We start from the raw sequence: 16724 nt of genomic DNA, 5'->3' as shown, positions 1-16724 counted from the left end.
TATAGCTATAATCTAGAAAAGACAAGCTGTATTTCAGATTGGAGGTACTGAGCATTTTGCTTCCAGCTCCTGGTATAGTTATTCTAGAAGAGTGACACATCTGTTTGTACAGAGTACTTAGTTTTAGAGATGCTAATTGCAGGACAAATGAGCCTGAGTTTGCCAACACACTTATATGATACAACATTAAGCTGACCAGCTGGAAGGAATGCTTGAAAGTCTTAAAAAGCTTCAGAAGTATTGTACTGGCGCCTTTTTTCTTCTTTTTTTTTTTTTTTTTTTTGCAATCCCAGTGTCCATGGACAAACAGTTAAGAAATCTTAAGAGCTGCTAGCCAACATGAATTTGAGAAGCATGCATACTCTGTAACACATTTTCCCCCATGCAGGCAGTACTGTAACCACAACTTTTCCACTATGCAACAATTAGGCAATAACCTGAGCATTAACAGAAGCTTAGCTTCTTGTGGCTGAAAGAAGCCCTACAGGTTGGTTTATCCTATCCTTGACAAGTCAATTTGTCTTCAACTAAACCCCAATACCGAAATTGAGAATCCATTCAATTTTATTTAATCTCAAATCTCTCCTCTGGCCATATGCTCTTAAAACACATTAATTGGCATGCAGGTTTTTGAGACAGCTTCTTCCTTTAAAAATTAAATCTGTACTATCTAAGAAAGTTTATTAATTCTGAAACACTAAAAAACATCAGCACTCTAGCAGGACAAAAGTACACACTGTAGATTGTCAAGATTGTCTGTGTTTGGGAATTGGTGGTAGGTCAACTGCATTGATGTGAAATAGCATGAGTTTATCTTGTGCCAAATATATTTTCAATCAGAACTCACTAAAGTAAGCACGGACAGTAGGTCAGTTGGCCTGCAAGTCCCACATAGCCTTTAACACAGCCCACAGAAAGGCTTCATTACTGACTACTGCCTGTTTCCAAAGAAGAGAGAAACAAATACCATATAGTCTTCATCAAAGTCTCTGTACTGCAGACACTATTACATTAGTAGTATTATTTTTTCTAGTAGAAGATTGGTGCAGCCACCAGGACTGATGATAAGAGGTAGTGCTTGTGTGGGTCATTCAGGTATTTTCTAAAAACTCTGCTCTAGTAAATCATGTACCACATCAGGAACCATGAACTCTATTTCACACTAATCCAGAGAAAGAGTGCACATCACCTCATGTGTGATTACTGCTGTTGAAATGTTTAACTTTAATGTTACTGATTTAGAAGCATTTTAGTTGTGCTGTTGCTAACAATATATACTATATATACTAGTAACCTGCTACCAGTATTTTCTCCTTTTCCTGTATGAGCCGCACGCCAGCATTCTGTAGAAACCTGGCATCTCATATGCTATTGAGAGTAAAAAGTGAGACATGCATTTTAAATCAAATATAGTACAAGAAATTAAGAAAAATTAAATTACTTCAACAAAACAACATTTCTAGTTGTATTTCTGCTATGACAAATCAGTGTTTAGTCTATGAAGACATAGGATGACAGCTCCTACCATAACAGAAATAGAAAGAACCAGAATGTTACAAGTACAAAGCAGGTGTACACTTATAAAGGTTTATAAGCTCTATACAAACACTATAATGTTGAATAAAGCCCAAAAGAAGAGGCACTGAAGAATTCTCATATTTCAATGTACAACATAAAGGGTACAACTCTGCTAATGTCTGTAAACACTCTTCAAAGCATCAAAGGCTGAAAGATTTCTTCTGCTCAGTCCAGGTTAAAGCAGTTTTTCTGGAAGCTTGCCATGCTCTGTGGGAGGGAGATAGGGGTGCAGCAACAAGCTGGATTTAAAAGATCCTCAGCTGGAAGTACAAATACGGAGAATGATGTTTAAAACTGTTAGACCCCTGGAGAGAAGCAGGAAACTCTCTTTATGACCCCCAGAGTATTTGTTTTTCCAACAGTTTCCCAGCTCAGCTTGAGATTCTCAAGGGCAGCAACAACAAAAAAATTCATTTTGCTCAAATTAGTTTTGACTGGTCCCCAGGTTCCCAAGGTGATAATTTATCACCTCATTAACAAGTGCATTATTGGAGGAAATACAAATGAACAGGTTTTAATGATAATTAAATGTTTTCAGCCTCAGCCTGCAGAAGGAGTATTTCCCCCTTGGAGTACAACAGCAGTCACTGCTTCCATTTGTGGATTGACTGCTGGCAATGAATGGCAAAGTATTGATTTTATTTATAAATATACCATAAGCTACTTAAAATTCAATTCCAGGTGCTGAAACACGGGCTATTCCTTCATTACTGCTTATGTTTGTACTTGCATATAATTCTGGTTTGTCTTTGGAAAGAAAAGGGTAATGTTACAAAATGTCCAACTTCAAGAAACCTACTGATTAGGCAGATTGAATTGCTGAGGTCCTGTCTTCACTTGAGGCTCTGATCAATCACATGGAAGTTAAAATAATAATTACAGTCTTTTCTCCTCCAGACTTTAAGCAGACCATCTAAGCTTAGTTTGGTTTGTTTCTTTTTTTCCCCAGCATGCTTCTCCCTGGGCATATTAACAGTATAACAATGCTCCTGAATTCTGAACAGCTCAGTTATGCTCAATTTTCTGCCAAGACAGCTGTACATTCTTATTACTTCTGGTTATAATTGGTTTAACTGCCTTCTCTGATTTAACTCACTCAATATTGTTGCACATAGCAATGGCAAGAGTAGAAATTTCTTAAAAAAATTTTTAAATGTTTTCACTGATGAGATGGATTCAATTACCGGCTCTTCACAACTGAGGTGCTGAGACAAATACCAATCTGACTCTGTGCTGCTAACTGACTGACCAGCCTTCAAAGAGCAGTTATTTGTTTCCAATAGTTTAAGCAGCTGGGATGGCCAATGCAACTGCTACCTCAACTGAACTATGCTGGATAATAATCCTTCATTTCTGTACAGTGCTCAAGACAACATTCAGTCAAAATTTAAGAGCCTTCTTGGGCAAGATCTATCCACGACTTATTCTATACATTCTATGCATGGCTCTGTGATTAGGTGTGGGATATTTGCCTCCTAAAACTCCCATGGAAGTCAGTTAAACTTGTTACAAATGTCAAGAGTTATAATTACTATTACTGAGTTAAGGTCTGTGGAAAGAAATACTTAATTTCTTTTACAAGCCATTAGTACTGCCAGCTTTAGCTGAAACTTAAAACACTCTTGGATTTAAGGCTCATCTTCAGTTTTCAATACAGGAGAGCCAACTAAGTTTCACCTGTGAAGGCGGTTAACCAGTCCCTAGACTGGTTTCACTTTGCATGTTTTGATTTGCCTGTATCTCACTTGGGTTACTTATGATTTTCTTCCACTTGCCCCCAGCAATGTTATCAGGGCAACAAACAGGATGGGTCCTGAACAGCTACAAGGCTAACAGAACTCCAGCTGTACAGGATGCATCACTGGCTCTTATGTAAATAACAGAAAGGAGCCAGCTGGATTCTCAGCCCTAGTGAAATTGTAGCGGCAAAAAATCTAGCTTTCCACTCAAACCAAATCATCGATGCTGAAAAATTCACTAAGACAGGTCAAGTATTTAACATCATAAATCATAACAATGTCTCATTTACCATGACAAGAACCAAGCTGTCTCATTTTCCCTACAGTCCATTTAAGTAACAGCAAGAATCAAGTGGCTCTATGCTACAGCTTTCCAGAACTCCATTCCAAGAATCAATTTGTCATCTTTGTGTATGTATACTTTGACCTTGAAAAGTCTGCTTATTTTGTCTTTTTATTATCATTGTTTAAAAAGCTCCTTTATCTACAAAACTATTTGACATTCATTCATTTTGCGGCTGAACATAGCAAGAGCAACATTCACCAAACTGCTGACAAGTATCTGCAACACTTTCTCATTAAAGTTTTCAACCATAGAGACTTTGAATTGGAAAACAGTTCCAAAAGTTTGTTTTTGTAGAAAGAAGACTTCTCCATCTCTCCTGCTCACCTTGCTCTACTATATGTATTAAAGCCAAATGTGATGGTATACAAGATATTCATGTACAATGTCACCTGAGTTCTCTGAAGAGAGTCTATATGCTCAACACTCTCGAGGATGACTGCTCCTTTGAAGAAATTCTCAAAGGTATCACAGATCAAGTATGTTTTGTTTAAGACCCCATGTTGGTCTTCTAGCCAATTACAGTACAAGACAAGTAATGCAAAGTAAAATAAGACAGACAGAGTATTGATCTGGTAATGTAGAGGAGCTGCAGTACTGGAAGCACCACTACCAAGAACCTGTAAGGTGGCTCTGCCATTGCTTTAGCTGTTAGCATAGCTTTTGCAATCTTGATGAAGGAACAAGTAATATATTCATACATAATTATACTGCTGTAACTGTTTTCAGGGTGATTGAAGTCTGCTAGCCACTTACATGCATACACCTTACAAAGAATTAACAGATTAATTTGAATGGAAATCAAGACACAAGAAAACTCCTGTGCCAACTAAGGCAGCACATTTACACATAAGCACATGTCTTACATTCTCAAAGAAAAGTTTTATATAGCATCTGAATTTTGTCTGTGCTGCCTCCTACCAATATCCTATTTAGTCACTGGCAACTTGCTGGAAAAATCTGAAAGGAGACATTCACTTTTTTAGTTATGTAAAGTTTTAGTAATTACAACACCTTATATTGTAAGTTTAGAGTCTTCATATGCTTCTTTAGATTTAGAAATAACCTAGACAATTAACATATTCTTGCAAAATTATTTACAAAAACCCTTTCATCTTCAAAAACTACTTGGTTCCTATTACTGATTCCTCAGCTACAGACTATCTCAATCTGACATGACAATTTGCACATAGATTTGATGACATGGAGGACAGCAGATTTTACAAACAGCATGCGGTAAACAGAAGCAGGCAGACAAAGAAGCCACAAAGGCTCTTTTCAAGAAAGCACTCTTGAAGCTATTAAAAGATTTAGCTGTGGTCCAAAACATAAGGTTGGGAGCTAGCCATCTACTGTTCAGATTCCAGCTCCAACTCCTGTGCTGTTGTAAAACCATTGCCCTATCTCAGTTTCCTTTACCGATTCATTCAACTTGACTAACTTAAAAGCAATGAAATTTTTGTAGTACACAGTCAATTCAGAGGTGCTTGCCAGTGACCCCATTTAACACTTTCTCCACTTGTCTTTCACAGTTAACAACTATTACCAGCACCCATCTACTCCTTATTTATTCATAGTCAAACCAGCTGCAGGCAGTGGTCCTCCTGAGCCCTACTTGTAATTCCACAGAATCCAAACAGAAGTTTTTCAGTCAAAGCCCTTAAGCAAAGAAAAAGTTTTGTCATGTTAGCCTTATCAGCTGCTTAGTTCACCCAATTGAACTTTTGCCAATTTCGTCCACAGCAAATGTCTACAAAGCAATATTATCTCTAAAGCCTTAAGGCAATTTAAAAAATGCATGACTGGGAAACAACACACTGCAGAAAATAAACAGAAAAGCACTTTTATGCAGAAATCATCCTATGAGGTGCTTATCTTAACTCAAAGTTGACTTAGATGCTTAAAAAGCTGGTAACACTTTCACAAGACCTGCAGCAGAGAAATCCTTTTAGATTTGACAGGGTTGTGACTATCCAGCTGTTATACCCATCACTTATGAAAAGTGCTAAAGCTTATCTAGAAAGTGGACATACAGAGATTTCTTGGAAACAAGACACCTATCAAACACCAAAACCACTCATTTTCTTGTTAGAATGCCTAGGAATTCTGGTACTTCTTGACACCAAATTAGCAGGATGTAGCTCAACATGCATTTTAAGCAACATGAGAACAGAAACCATCTTTTGAGTTTATTTTTTGGCCATATTGGTTCCTAATCTGGTTTGCCTTTCAGCTCGGATGGATCTTGCTGGCATAATGACAGGAGAACAGTGTGGAAATTACTTCCATTCTCCTGGCTTGAACAAATACCACACAGTAGCTTCAGAAAGAGGCAAAAATGCCTGAGTTTAAATACTGCAAACAGAAATCAGTTACACATTCCTTGCTTCCCACTTCATTAAGCAAAACAGATACCCGAAGAAACCCAAAACAAGCAACACCTAAGCAGACCACGGATTGTTGGCAAATCATCAGCTATAAAAACATCAAACAATTACTTTTAAGACTACAGCAAGAAAACTTTTTGTGTAGTGTGAAGCTTGCTTAATACCTGTACTCAAGAGCAGGGAGTCAACTCCTGTATCTTGGTACAGGTCTCTCACATGGACCACTCAGAAGCACTCAAAGCTAGCACAGACATAGGCTGCTGCCCAGCTGTACTTGCCTCAATGATGATGTCTCTACCGAGCAACCACCAATACCAACTGCTGGCACTCAAGTCTGTTCTCAGATAATATAAGCAAATCATATGAAAACTGTTATAATAGGAAAGTTCTCAAGTCATATCTCCAGTGAGCTTTTCCACTGTAAGTTATCGAACAGGTTGGTTGTTCAGATGATGCATGTTCAAAAGCCAATTCATTTCTTCAGCATACACCACCACCACCTCGTGGCCAGATGCCTCAAGCTCCAAGAATTCAATATATACTGCTGTTAGAATTCTAAGAGCCTCCAAACTAAATGCCACCTCTTGGCATTTAGTAATCCTCAACAAACTACTGAAGGAGGCTGCTACCCCTAGGCAAATGAGACACAAGAATCTGTCATTATGACTTTGAATGCCTAGAGACTAGTACAAATTTTACCTTTTTTACTTCTATCATGAAACAGGAAAACTAAGACAATAAAGACAAATATGCTGAATTTCTTCTCCTACTCCATTAAGTTCACTGATTTTGAAAAATGCCTCCAGCTCCCGAAATAAAAAGGGATTTCAGAAACATTTACACATTCACTTTAATTGAGATGAAAATTGAAAGCACTGTCCCTGCAATAAACCAGCACACAGCTGTAAAAGATACAACAGCAAAATACTCTGAAAGCAATGTTTAAAGTGGGGCAAATAACAAAGGACAGACAATGGAAAGGAAAAGAAGGTAACTAGAATAGCTTGACAGAAAACAAAAATCAGTACAAGAAAATAGTGTGTCTTAGACAAGACTAAGATTACTTACCTCTAACTGAAAAGTCTTTATGCTGTTATTAGGTTGATGTGCCAAGCAGAATTGTAAACTTTTTTACTGACCAAGAAATTCCAACTGCAGAATTACTAATAGATAATTAAGAAAGTGTCCACTGAATGTGTTATCTGTCAAAGTGATAGAGGCTCTTTTTTGCTTCCCCTTTCTACATGTTTACAGCTAGAAAGACTCACCAATAGTTGTACCATCTTCACCCATAATGCACTTCACAGAGGTGATGATTTGCTCCACAACAGGAGGTGACATTGATGTGGCATATGCAGCACTGTGAGAGTATGTCCTGAGGTAATCAATCAGTTCCTAGCAAAACACAAGAGGCATGAGACATAGCCTTCCCAGCACTCAGAGAAATGCTTCTGATATATCTTCAATCACAATAAAACAGGGCACTACAAAAAACCTGTTTCAGAATGCCCCATAAGAGAACAAGTATCTTAAGGATTAATTTTACAGTACAAGAAACAGCAAGGACATGACAACTCATAATAATGTCACAGTGCAAGAATGTGTGTTGATCAGAGACAAATGTCTATGACAGACTTATTTAGCTAACACCATCAACAGTGGATTGCAGCAAGGGTTTGCATTATGTTTGCATTACTTGACCTGTGCCCAGGGTGAGGTTCAGAAGTGTTTCTTATAACAGTGCGAATATAAAGAAAATGAAATAGCGGGGAGCAGGATCCATAGGTGTTTATGGATCATGCTCAATATACCTTTTTCCCCACGAAAACCACCAAACAAAGGAACAGGTCACAAAATCTCTCTCGTTCATCAGCACAATATAAATAAAGCAATAGGTGTCATTTGAGAATGCACGAACCTCAGCCTAATGCTTCTGCATTTCCCACTTAAACACATCCTATTTCTCTTAGAGGGCAAAAGCAGCTCATATAGGAGCAAAGGATCAACACAGCTTACATCTACACTGCTTGTTAACTGTAACAAAACCATGCTAAAATATTATAAACATCAGTATGAATGCCAGGAGAGATTCTGTCTTTTGCTACCATAAAATGAATAATGACAGCTCTGTAGCTATCACAAGCTGCAAACGTATTATAAAAACCTCTGGAAGTGTTCTGTACTGTCTGCCTAGGGTCAGAGTTGAAGGAAAGGAAGTAGTAAAGGGACTTAGAAATAAACTAGGTAAGAAGATTTAAGGCCTCTTACCTATGAAGCAATCCCTCAATCAGTAGCTAAAACAGTTGCAAATGCCTCTTAGCTGCTTTACCTTATGCCATGGAGTCAATCCCACTAGCTCACTACCTTTGGAAAAAGATGTATATGATTTTTTTTTTTTCCTGAGGAAGTTGTTGAAGTAATTTTAATCTAACTGTAGTAAACACCCTACAAGGAATAGCTCCAAGTTCCATCTCCATTTATGGGTGAAAAGTAATTATCACAATTAATACATAAAAATTATTGTCCTGGTAGGAAAATGGTACAATAAAGCTTCTTTACCCTCCAATAAAGCTTAGAAGCCTGATCTGTGAGATCAGATATTTTATGATATGAGAAAGGTGACACAGAGAATTGTCTACACCATCCCTCTGAGAACTAGAGTTTTGGCAAATGCAACACTTTCTAGCTGTAGTTTCCAAAAGAATGAGACAGCCAAAAAAAATACCCCCAAAAACCCCAAAACCTCAAACAAATAAAATGCCAAAACAAACAAACAAAAGCCAAAACAATCAACCAGCCAAAAAAGAAAAAGCAAAGAAGTGTCTTTTCAGAAAGCAAACTGCTTGTGCCTGGGGGAAAATCAATTCTACCAGACGAACCTAAGAGGATTTTCCTCCAAACGGGTGAAAAACTTCAGCTTTTTGCATTTTTTCTTCAAGTCTCATTAGAAGTAACATCAAGAAAGCCTGACTTACTGGCTCCTAGCCCTTCCTAGAAAGATATTACATCACTACTGTACCTTCTGCAAACTCAGATCATCACTGACCATGTGAGAACTACACAATTATGAGGTATTTTACTAGACTAGAATCTTCTGCACTGTAGACTTTCACACTATTAGACAGCATGTAAAATGATGAAACAAATGGACAATAGGGTACTTGAGGAATAGATTAAATTTGAAAAGCTTAATGAAGAATTCCACCACCTGCCTGAAATGGGCTTTACCACCAGCCATGAGATTCCCAGCTTTTTACCTTCTTGCCCCCAATGTATCCTCCTGCAGCGCCAAAGCTTTTCGTGAATGTTCCCATCATAACATCCACATCTTCAGGATTGAGTCCAAAATAATCCACTACACCCCGGCCACTGGGACCCAGGGCACCTATACTATGAGCTTCATCAAGGTACAGATAGGATTTGTACTTCTTCTTAAGGGCAATCACTTCAGGCAAACGGACTATGGATCCCTCCATACTGTTGAGAAACAAAAAATCAGTATAAATTGATTTAATTGTTGGGACCACCTTATAGAGACTAAAATCACTAAGCTTTCATTTCTTCACTCTTTCAGTAATTACAAACACTTAAAATTTGCTAGACCCATCACAGTCTACAGAGATGCACCTCTCCTCCTTGCACCTGAGGCCCAGATCTCTGCTTTCTACCTGTTCAGCATCTCTGGGATGCTGACACACAGCCTAAACAGTAGCAGCAACAGGAAGTTAGGGCACAGGAATGTGTTCAGTGATAATTAATTTATAAAATTATCTCAGTTTTACTTCCACCCTAATGTCAGTATTCTGACTTGACATCTACTTACCTGATGCTTCTAAGAACTGACTAGGCTTTCATTAGTAACACTCCAAACCACCCCATTTTGTACTGAAAGTCACTAGGATTTAAATGCCTAACACAGCTATGCCTACTGCTTCTACTCACTCTTAGCAAAAACATTAAATTTGTGCAATTCCGATCACACTAGCATAATCTAGAAAGCACAGGAAGAATGGAATGGACAAGCAACTTAAGACCTCAGCTCTGATACAAGTAATCAGTTTTGATTAATTAATTTCTACAATATAATCAGGATGTGGGAAACATTGTGATAACACCAGGTGCAGCTACAGTTCTAGGAACAGAAAGCCCAGGATGTGAGACATACACAGTGTAATGTAATTAACAGATGGGACTAATGAAATAACTATGAAGTGATAATATTCATTGTTTGATTTGGCAAAGAAACCCAAACACTAAGCATTTAGATCTCACGTGGAGGGTCTTAGGAATATAAAGAATAGTTTGTACCTGTATATTCCTTCCACCAAGATAAGAATTTTTTTCCAGGGCCTCCGTGTACGAGGTTGCCCGTGCACAATAGCATCTTTGAGCAGCTTCTCCAGGCTTTGCATATCTGCACCAGAAATTACTGTTAAAAGGTACCAAAACAGCTACTAGCATGAACTTTGACATGACTAAAGACAGCAACAGGCACAAATTGCTCCAGCATGAAGGACAGACCATATACAAGTCAATAAGCACAGGCTTCATCTACCTACAGGCCCATGGATGAGATTGAAGGGAATAGGTGGCTGTATGAACTCCAAGGAAGAATTTAATCATTCTAACTGAAAGCACAAGTTAGAGCATTAGGCACAAAAAAAGAAAGTGGGCGGGGTGGAGGGATAAAAAAAAAAGGTATCTCATTCTGATGAAAAGATAAAGCAATTTAGTAGTACGAACGTCCTTGCAGATAGAAATAATTCAGAATAGAACAAGTTCAAGGATAATCAATTAAAGATAAGTAGAAGATAGACCAAAGTGCAGGAAAATAAGCAGGGCAAGTGTACGTTTTTATTTCTTTGTTTAAAATTGAAGGGATTGGAAGTGGGAACAGGAAGCCTCTAAACCAAAGGAGAAAAGGAAAAAAGAGAACCACCAGTGCAGGAAAAAGGACAATGTTCAGCATATCAGAAACCAGTCAGATGAAACTGTTAGTAGAAACGTATTCTGAAATCTTACAAGCTTTGGTTACAAACACTTGATGTGATCCTTAGAGATCTAATTAATGTCAACAAATACAAACACGTGGAATCAGTCCTGAAAAAAAAATTCCAAGGAAAGGAGTGAAGATGGGATTAACCAAAGCATAAAAGCTAAGTGTTGAGCAAGAGATAGATATAAACACTAGGGCATGAAAAAGACCACAAATTAATCATGGAAAGAGAATTGGTAGACTAGTGCAGTTGTAGCAGCAAGAGGAGCTTGTGAACTAGATCTAGACTAAAAACTAAACAGCAAAGTAGGTCAGTTAATGTACTGTTAAAAGACAGCTAATGTTCAAAAAGTCAATGATGAAGAAATCTGCAGTGTAGTCCCTGTCTCCAACAGGTCTCTCAATGAAGGAAAGACAAGGTTAGTGCGGTCAGAGAGAACAATGGAAAATAAACTTCTACTCTAATTTTTCAAGAAGGAGGGGAAGATGAGTCTGAGCTTATTTAAATGGACAGACTACACAATAAGGCAGGAAAAAAATAAAAACATTGAACAAGGACTTTCAGGGGAAGCCTTCATTCCCTCCCCCCACCAAATTTCTAAAAATCTGACTATGAATGAAGCCATTACCATCTCAAGAAAATCACATTAAAAAGGCAGCATAGAGTATAACAAGAGTAGGACTGAGAACGCATACAGAAATATGAACTGAACATCATCTCGACAGGTCAAGACCATTGTTTACAGTTTGCCTTGATTCTAATTTGCCACTACACTCTCTTCCACAAAACACCACCATCTAAAATGTTTCTAGAATATCCCACAATTTGACCAGGGGAAAGCACATTCCCATAAATCATCTGTTGTAGCCTTCCCACAAATCATCTATTTTTCATCACAGCAGCTTCTAAGTCCTTCTCCTCATTGCCAGAACTATGTTTGTTGCCAATGTTCTTTGAAATTCTGCAACTGATGCAATGTTCGGAAGTATGTCCATACAAATGCAAGAATTTGAATGCAAAGCTTTTGTGATCTTGCCCAGCAACCAAAAGGAATTGGTGAGGAATTAAAAAGAAAAAATGAATGCTACCAAATGCTCTACTTTTTTGTAAAAAAATGATACAAATTATAGAAAACAAGAAAGAGCGAACACAAAAGAAACAGTAGGCACAACAGAAAGAATCCACACTATCAAGTAGCACAAAGAAAGAAAAATAATTGCAGTCACCCAAGTTTTGCTGTTACTACTACACACTTCAAAGAGAGCAAGAGTCATCGTGATCTCAGAGACTGACACTATAAAGAGTATTAGGAGTACCTGAAGAATGAAGGTAGTTCTTACTAATCAAGAACAACCACATGCCTCTTTCATCAAGAGTAAGAGAAGGAAATCCTAGGTAGTTTTAACCTGAAAGTTATTACAAATACCTCCTTTGGAGGAAGATGAAACTAGGAAATTTAAAAATCTGTGTATTTTGGAAACAAATACTTAAATACTTAAAGCAAGTAATTCATTGAACTTAACCTATGCTTCATGTCCCAAAAATTCTTTTAGTACTACATTGTGCCAATTCATGACTGTCTAGTTTAGCTAGGACATCTGCAGTAATAAGCTTTTGTTACTGTAGGAGCATGTTAGCATCTAGGTCTAAAATTAAGCTTTCTTATCCCCCAAATTGTAACTTAGACCCCTAAAAGATTGCATCATTATGTGACAGGCTGTTAGAATAGCCTAACTATGCCGAGCTACCCAAGCATGGTAGAATAAGAAACCATGTTAAAACACCCGTGTCCCTAGACTTGCCAAAGGGTAGCATGCTCTCCTCCATATGCAGGAGATGTAGGCCAGAACAGCTTCAGGATAAATGTGTTATTAGTTGGGACTGAACACATTAAAAAAATCTGATTAAGGATGATTCAACTTTCAGTAGCAGCAGTCTTCTGACCTTTTACATAAGTAGCAATTTATTTCCTTGCATGAAATTGGATTTTCAGCTATTATAAGATAGAAAATATTGCATCTGATCTACAGCATCTGCAGCAAAGCAGAGTCCACCATCTGATACTTACTGTTGTGCTTAAAGATTCGAATAGTTGCTCCTGACAGTCTTGCTCCAAGCACTAGTGATGCATGATTCAGCTCATCACTCAGAATCAGACAGCCCTGAATTAGAAGGGGAAAGAGGAATATATTGAAAAGGTTATGTTTCACAGCCAAGCATGTAACTAGTACTTCTAGTACTAGTACTTCTAGTACTTCAGCTCTGAAGTGCTTCAAGATCATTTAAGAAAAAAAAATTCCAACATAAATGCAGGCAACTCCAACTACTTGCAAATTCCAACTAGTCCAGGCAAGACTTGCTAAGATCCAACTTGCAGCCTTAGCAACGCCAAATAAAAATACAGAACTGCTCTTAACTGAAAGAAACACTTAGGTTTCACTTTTCCTGGAAGTCCTGCAGCTGAATCTGCCTGAGTATCTCATGCTGTTGATGAGTACTCATCCTCCTATGCAGTCAGGTAAAACAGGGAGCAGAGCAGCATGCCACAGTTCGCTCAGCAAGCTGACAGTGCTGCTAAGAAACAGGACACTGAAGACCTAGGTTAAAGGCCTTATCAACATTGCACTATTATTTTCATTAGGAGGCAACCACTGACTAAACCCACGTGTAGATGCAGGTAATATACAGGAGAGAGAAAGTGGAAAACAGAATTGCATGGTGAATTGGAGAAGTTTTCTGAAGCCATTAAACATGACACTGAATTAATCTGCTTTTGCAAAAAAAAAAAAAAACCAAAAAAAAACCCAGAAGACAAATCCTTGGACAAACATTAAAACAGGGTATGTATGTTTTGAGAGCAGTGATGACTGCAGGTCAATAACTGATATGCTGAACATTCAGTCACAGCATTATCACTGTGGACTACAGGAATGTATGTATATTGGGGGATTAATATATAAGGAAGCAACAATATCGCTGAATAACCTTGGCCCACTCCAATTACTATGCAAGCGTGCTGCAACTTTAGAATTGACTTTGCTCAGTTAAAAATCTAGAAAGGGTGTCAAGATGCTGAAGATCTAACACTGAAACATGCTCATTCCATGTTTCTCTAATAACAGCTGATGGAGGGAGGAATCAAGAGGATTTCTTCTCTGCCATGGGAATTACTAGAAAGGACTGTGAGAAGCACTGCCTATAGTTATACAAGGAGTGTCACAGACAACAGGAGTAGTTTCTCCAGAACAAAGGAGACTCTGCACTAGAACTGCGATGAACATAGAAACATTCCACATTCTGAGAAAGCTGGAGACTGGTTTTCCCCAGAAACTGCAACAAACACCATGTGTTCATACTGCTGCTACAAACATTCACACTACATGTTTCATAGACTTTGGCATATGAAGTATGGAAATTTCCAACTAGTGTTTGCTCTCTGGAACTACTATATCAGACAGAGGATGTATACATCAGAGAACATTGCTGTTAAACACTACTGTATCAAAAAAAATGAATATAATAATCCAGTACTAGTATCCTTCTTGAACGGTAGAAAGCAGGAAAAGAGGAGAGGAGAGGAGAGGAGAGGAGAGGAGAGGAGAGGAGAGGAGAGGAGAGGAGAGGAGAGGAGAGGAGAGGAGAGGAGAGGAGAGGAGAGGAGAGGAGAGGAGAGGAGAGGAGAGGAGAGGAGAGGAGAGGAGAGGAGAGGAGAGGAGAGGAGAGGAGAGGAGAGGAGAGGAGAGGAGAGGAGAGGAGAGGAGAGGAGAGGAGAGGAGAGGAGAGGAGAGGAGAGGAGAGGAGAGGAGAGGAGAGGAGAGGAGAGGAGAGGAGAGGAGAGGAGAGGAGAGGAGAGGAGAGGAGAGGAGAGGAGAGGAGAGGAGAGGAGAGGAGAGGAGAGGAGAGGAGAGGAGAGGAGAGGAGAGGAGAGGAGAGGAGAGGAGAGGAGAGGAGAGGAGAGGAGAGGAGAGGAGAGGAGAGGAGAGGAGAGGAGAGGAGAGGAGAGGAGAGGAGAGGAGAGGAGAGGAGAGGAGAGGAGAGGAGAGGAGAGGAGAGGAGAGGAGAGGAGAGGAGAGGAGAGGAGAGGAGAGGAGAGGAGAGGAGAGGAGAGGAGAGGAGAGGAGAGGAGAGGAGAGGAGAGGAGAGGAGAGGAGAGGAGAGGAGAGGAGAGGAGAGGAGAGGAGAGGAGAGGAGAGGAGAGGAGAGGAGAGGAGAGGAGAGGAGAGGAGAGGAGAGGAGAGGAGAGGAGAGGAGAGGAGAGGAGAGGAGAGGAGAGGAGAGGAGAGGAGAGGAGAGGAGAGGAGAGGAGAGGAGAGGAGAGGAGAGGAGAGGAGAGGAGAGGAGAGGAGAGGAGAGGAGAGGAGAGGAGAGGAGAGGAGAGGAGAGGAGAGGAGAGGAGAGGAGAGGAGAGGAGAGGAGAGGAGAGGAGAGGAGAGGAGAGGAGAGGAGAGGAGAGGAGAGGAGAGGAGAGGAGAGGAGAGGAGAGGAGAGGAGAGGAGAGGAGAGGAGAGGAGAGGAGAGGAGAAAAAGAAAGATTAATTGCCTAGGAAAAGGCAAATTTTTTTCCATATAAACAAGGATGAGCTTTTGGCGGAGAAAGTAGATGTAACAAATTAATCAGCAGCAGCAGCTTCTTTTCACCCTCTGCTAACAGGACATTCAATTAGAAATAAATTAATTTGAAACTGAAGAAGTAGTAACTAGTCTAGTACTGTCTGCCACTAGAAAGAAGCACTGGCACAGTACAGCAATCACTGATGATTATATGTAAAACTGGGTGATACTACACTACTACAATGATAAGATTTCATTTGCATTTATCAGCAAATTTACATTTGAGAAAGCATCCAGGACAAGGCTAACAGGAACTGGAGATAACACTACTTGGACTCTAGAAAAATATGTCAGTGAAGTTCAGGCTTACCACCTTAGCAGCACATCCTGCAAGGCCAATTTAAGTGAATGCCACATTTTTACTAGAGTGCTATGTACATGAATTGTGTAATTCAGTCCTGAGCACTTGATTTTACAATTCACCTGTATGTGGAAATTAATGTGCTTTCTTACAACCAAAAAAATATCCTTCAAGCATCATTGTTCTAACTCAATTGTCTAGTCTCTCTCCATCCAGAGCTATGATGAAAAGCTTTGTGCTAAAGGCAGTACAGAATGGTGTTATTACCTAGTTATACTGACTATATTAATGATACTTAATCCAAAACAGGCAAGTTTGAGAGTCTAGCTTAGCCTCAAATGGTCTAGCAACTTCTGACTACGTAACCCTCAAAGTCACATTGTCTGTGCTCCAGAGTGAGCATACTTGGCAGTGACTGTATCAGACACGTGACAGCTTGGCTGTGAACAGAGAGTCCCTACTGCTGAAAACCACCTGGTGCAGAAAGACATTATTTTAGTGATGCTTTAACTGCATCTTTTAACTTTAACTGCTGAATTAAAACTTTCAGTCTACACCAACTATACTTATTTCCAGCATCTGCTTTGTAGAGACTGCTGTTAACAAGGCATAGTGAATAAAGATCAACTAAATAATGATGAAGCTTTTGAATTCCTTTTGCTGACTAATACTGATCAAATTATGGCATAGAGATCGATCTAGTCAGACTGTATATGTTGTTATTAAAAGAGGATTCAGTAGGAACATAAACTGAGTGCTTCAGGATTC

General features: G+C 39.2%; 1 protein-coding gene across 4 annotated transcripts in view; it reads right to left on the bottom strand.

Annotated features, from left to right (window-relative positions):
- The window catches only part of SPTLC2 (serine palmitoyltransferase long chain base subunit 2), a 79518-nt gene that overhangs the window by 40256 nt on the left and 22538 nt on the right, over positions 1-16724 (bottom strand). For 3 of the 4 annotated variants that reach the window (XR_008437536.1, XR_008437537.1, XM_053980354.1), the window contains exons 6-9: positions 13113-13206; positions 10356-10461; positions 9305-9524; positions 7316-7442 (exon numbers count right to left, since the gene is read on the bottom strand). Coding sequence is in view for 2 of the 4 variants with exons in the window: in XM_053980354.1 (XP_053836329.1) it covers positions 7316-7442; positions 9305-9524; positions 10356-10461; positions 13113-13206 (547 nt within the window). In the remaining 2 variants the exon portion in view is untranslated. Of the gene's footprint in view, positions 1-7315; positions 7443-9304; positions 9525-10355; positions 10477-13112; positions 13207-16724 lie in introns of all 4 variants that reach the window. The other variant, XM_053980355.1, reaches the window with a different exon arrangement.

Source organism: Vidua macroura, chromosome 6 (assembly GCF_024509145.1).
Source record: "Vidua macroura isolate BioBank_ID:100142 chromosome 6, ASM2450914v1, whole genome shotgun sequence".
In the NCBI taxonomy this organism is placed as follows: Eukaryota; Metazoa; Chordata; class Aves; order Passeriformes; family Viduidae; genus Vidua; species Vidua macroura.
The sequence above is the reverse complement of the archived record's forward strand: the minus strand, read 5'-3'. Positions and strand labels throughout refer to the sequence as shown.